The sequence below is a fragment of the Salvelinus sp. IW2-2015 genome, linkage group LG1, assembly GCF_002910315.2.
Source record: "Salvelinus sp. IW2-2015 linkage group LG1, ASM291031v2, whole genome shotgun sequence".
In the NCBI taxonomy this organism is placed as follows: domain Eukaryota; kingdom Metazoa; phylum Chordata; class Actinopteri; order Salmoniformes; family Salmonidae; genus Salvelinus; species Salvelinus sp. IW2-2015.
In genome coordinates, this window is record NC_036838.1 from 3,469,063 (window position 1) to 3,472,450 (window position 3,388).

Sequence of the window (3,388 nt, forward strand, 5' to 3'; positions counted from 1 at the left end):
GCACAAAGTATATCTGAAGGGGCAAATCAAAATCAACATTTATGAACACAGGGTCACTACAGTTATTGTTACTTGTGGTCAAAAACATTATATTTTAGTCATACTATGAGGGGGGAGGTATTACATGTATTTCACAGTAAAAGGGAGGTCATGTGAAAATATTTTTATGGTTGTTGTCACAACTTCCACCGAAGGTGGCTCTCTCCCTGTTCGGGCGGCGCTCGGCGCGTTGTCGTCGCCGGCCTACTAGCTGCCACCGATCCCTTTTCTTTTTTGTTTGGTTTTGTCTGTCTTGTGTTCACCTGTCTAGTTTAGGCTAATCAGTGYGGTATTTAATCTCGCCCTACCCGCTAGYMTTTGTGCGGGATTGTTTGTGTTACTGTCGTTGGCTTGGGTTGTGTTTTTCCCTGTTAAACAGGTTTCTTTTCACGGGACTGTTTTTCCCGCACGTTAGTTTAGTAGAGGAGTTTGTTCCTCCYTTTTCGACTAGACTGCATTCCTGTTTTCTAGTGACTGCTTTTGTGGTCCTGTACCTGTTTTGTTGGTGGACCAGTAAATAAAACGMCCTTCTTGAAATTCTTGCTCTCCTGCGCCTGACTCCACACCCACCTCTCCTAGGGAGATACTGACAGTTGGGGAGGAGGGTGCATTTTTTCTTATGACACCGTGAGTTAGATTTGACATATATGGCCAAGTCAGAGGGCGTATTCAGCTTATTCACATAGGAGTTAACAGGCATAGGGTCATCTGCAACTATTTGTTGAGTGAGCTGAGACTTTGCCAAGGCCCCTGGCAACCACGTGAGAGCAGAACAAACTGAGCATTTGGCAGTCGTCCCTCAAGTCACTGGATGCAGGGGCTGGGCCGGGAACTGGGAGAACAGTGTTGGCAGAGCTCAGTCCACCCGGATGAAGCTCCCACCAAAGGAGTGGAGCTGCTACAGGGGACCGGAGTGGCTGCCAGTGCTGCATTCTGGGAGTGCACAGGAGGCCTTGGTGTGGCTCCTGTTGCAGGGTTGGGGCTTCCATGTGGGGCAGGAGTGTCTCAGGCCTGACCTGGGGATGGGAGTAGGGAGGGTAACCGAAACTAGCCTGGGAGAGAGGTTGTGGCGGGAATTGAGGAGGGTGGTGTGGAGGGCAGTGTTGCTGGTGAAGCTCCAWACTCTCAGCATATGAGGGCTGATGATGTGAATGATGCATGGTGTGGACTGCATCATGTGGTGCACTACCCTCGACAGTGTTTTGCCAGACCCTAGGGTAGTGGTCGGTGCTGTGTAGAGCTGGGCTGAGTTGTGGTGGACCTGGTCTGGTAGAGATGTGCTGTGATGGACCAGGTCTGGTAGAGATGTGCCGGGTCTGGTAGAGATATTATCAGGTTTCAGGTAAGACCCAAATGCAGACTGTGTTGAAGAAAATGTTTTTTTTACAGTAATAGTGGCAGGCAAACGACAGATCAAGGCAGGCAGGGGTCAATAATCCAGAGTAGTGGGCAACGGTACAGGACGGCAGGCAGGCTCAGGGTCAGGGGCAGGCAGAGTGGTCAGGCAGGCGGGCTCAGAGTCAGGACAGGCAAGGGTCAAAACCAGGAGGGCGAGAAAAAGAGAGACTGGGGAAAAGCAGGAGCTGAGACAAAACGCTGGTTGACTTGACAAACAAGACGAACCTGCAACAGACAAACAGAGAACACAGGTATCAGTACCCAGGGGATAATGGGGAAGATGGGCGACACCTGGAGGGGGGTGGAGACAAGCACAAGGACAGGTGAAACAGATCAGGGTGTGACAGATGTGCTGTGATGGGCCGGGTCTGGTTGACCTGTGCTGTGATGGGCAGGGTCTGGTTGAGCTGTGCTGTGATGGGCCGGGTCTGGTTGAGCTGTGCTGTGATGGGCCTGGTCTGGTAGTATAGGAGGGAGGTTCTAGGGGGAATTGAAGAGGTTGGTGTGGAGGGCATTGTGGCTCCAAAATCTGCATTGGGCCTCTTTGACTGCATACGGCTTGGGCATAGCTCAGTGTATCTGCATGCAGTTCCTGGGAGAAAACTGGTGGAGAGTGGTGTGGGGGCAGTGTTGCTGGCTGTTCTCCAGTCTCTGTGAGGCGCCACCGGATGCAGGTCTATAGGAGCATTTGATTTGTCTCAGGGAGTTGGTGGCTGTTCTGTTGCTCCTGTYGGATGAGGTGGACTGGCCACCCAGAGCAACATTCTTAACATCCTGGTAAAGGTGGGGACTYCCTTTGTAATGGCAATTTTAATGTTAGTGCTTTTCTTATAACCAATTTCTGTGTTCATGCAAGTGGCTGACTGAACGAATCCTCACTATTAGTAGCTGCAATTTGGCAGTATGCTAAGACCTTGTTTTGAGAACAATACCTCGTGAGGTATTGGTCTGTCACATGTTATGAACCAGTAATTGGTCGGTCACATGAATGAAACYGTAATGATTAATGAATTATGTTATATGTGTATAGCCGTATATAAGACAACTGCTGGGACTGCCCCAGCAGAGCTCCTGATTGACATGTGTACTATGGTGCATTGAGTTGGTTGGAACCTCTCCAGCGCGCTGACAATANGTAATGATTAATGAATTATGTTATATGTGTATAGCCGTATATAAGACAACTGCTGGGACTGCCCCAGCAGAGCTCCTGATTGACATGTGTACTATGGTGCATTGAGTTGGTTGGAACCTCTCCAGCGCGCTGACAATAWACYATGATTCATATTAAGACTGACTTCGAGTGTCCCTGTGTAAGAATTTCCACAACAGCCTCTTTGTACATGTACATATTGTCGTAAAGAAAGACATTGCTAATGCAGTTATCACAGTGTCACAGATATAATAACAACGTAAAMAATATTTTTCCTCRTGAGCCACAAGGGGTGCTCTATATGGACATAYATAATGCTTAACTCACTTTTCGTGGTGTGTGCTATTGGCATATGCAACAATGAKACAGACAGGARATACAAAATAATATAAATAACAGTAGGCTGCAATCAACACAAAGAAAATAAAATACTGTATTATAAAACAACTGTGTTATACAAAAAACMAACTAATAGATACAATACTTTAATGTATCGCACTCTCTCACTTTCTACTTACAATGAGTGTACAAAATATTAGGAACAGAACAGCCTCAATTRATCGGGTCWTGGCCTCTACAAGGTGTCAGGGATGCAGGCCCAACATGGRCCATGTTGACTCCAATGCTTCCCACAGTTGTGTCAAGTTGGCTGGATGTCCTTTTGGGTGGTGGACCATTCTTGATACACACGTGAAACTATTGAGCATGAAAAACCCAGCAGCGTTGCAGTTCTTGACACAAACTGGTGCGCCTGGCACCTTCTAACATATCCTGTTCAATGGCACTTCAATATTTTGT

The 3,388-nt window shown here is 47.7% G+C and overlaps 1 protein-coding gene across 1 annotated transcript in view; it reads right to left on the reverse strand.

Annotated features, from left to right (window-relative positions):
- Window positions 1-3,142: 3,142 nt before the first annotated feature.
- Window positions 3,143-3,388, reverse strand: part of LOC111982138 (arf-GAP with dual PH domain-containing protein 2) — a 12,375-nt gene continuing 12,129 nt past the window's right edge. Inside the window, exon 10 of the mRNA XM_024013770.3 lies at window positions 3,143-3,164. Within this exon, the coding sequence (XP_023869538.2) occupies window positions 3,143-3,164 (22 nt within the window). The remainder of the gene's footprint in view (window positions 3,165-3,388) is intronic.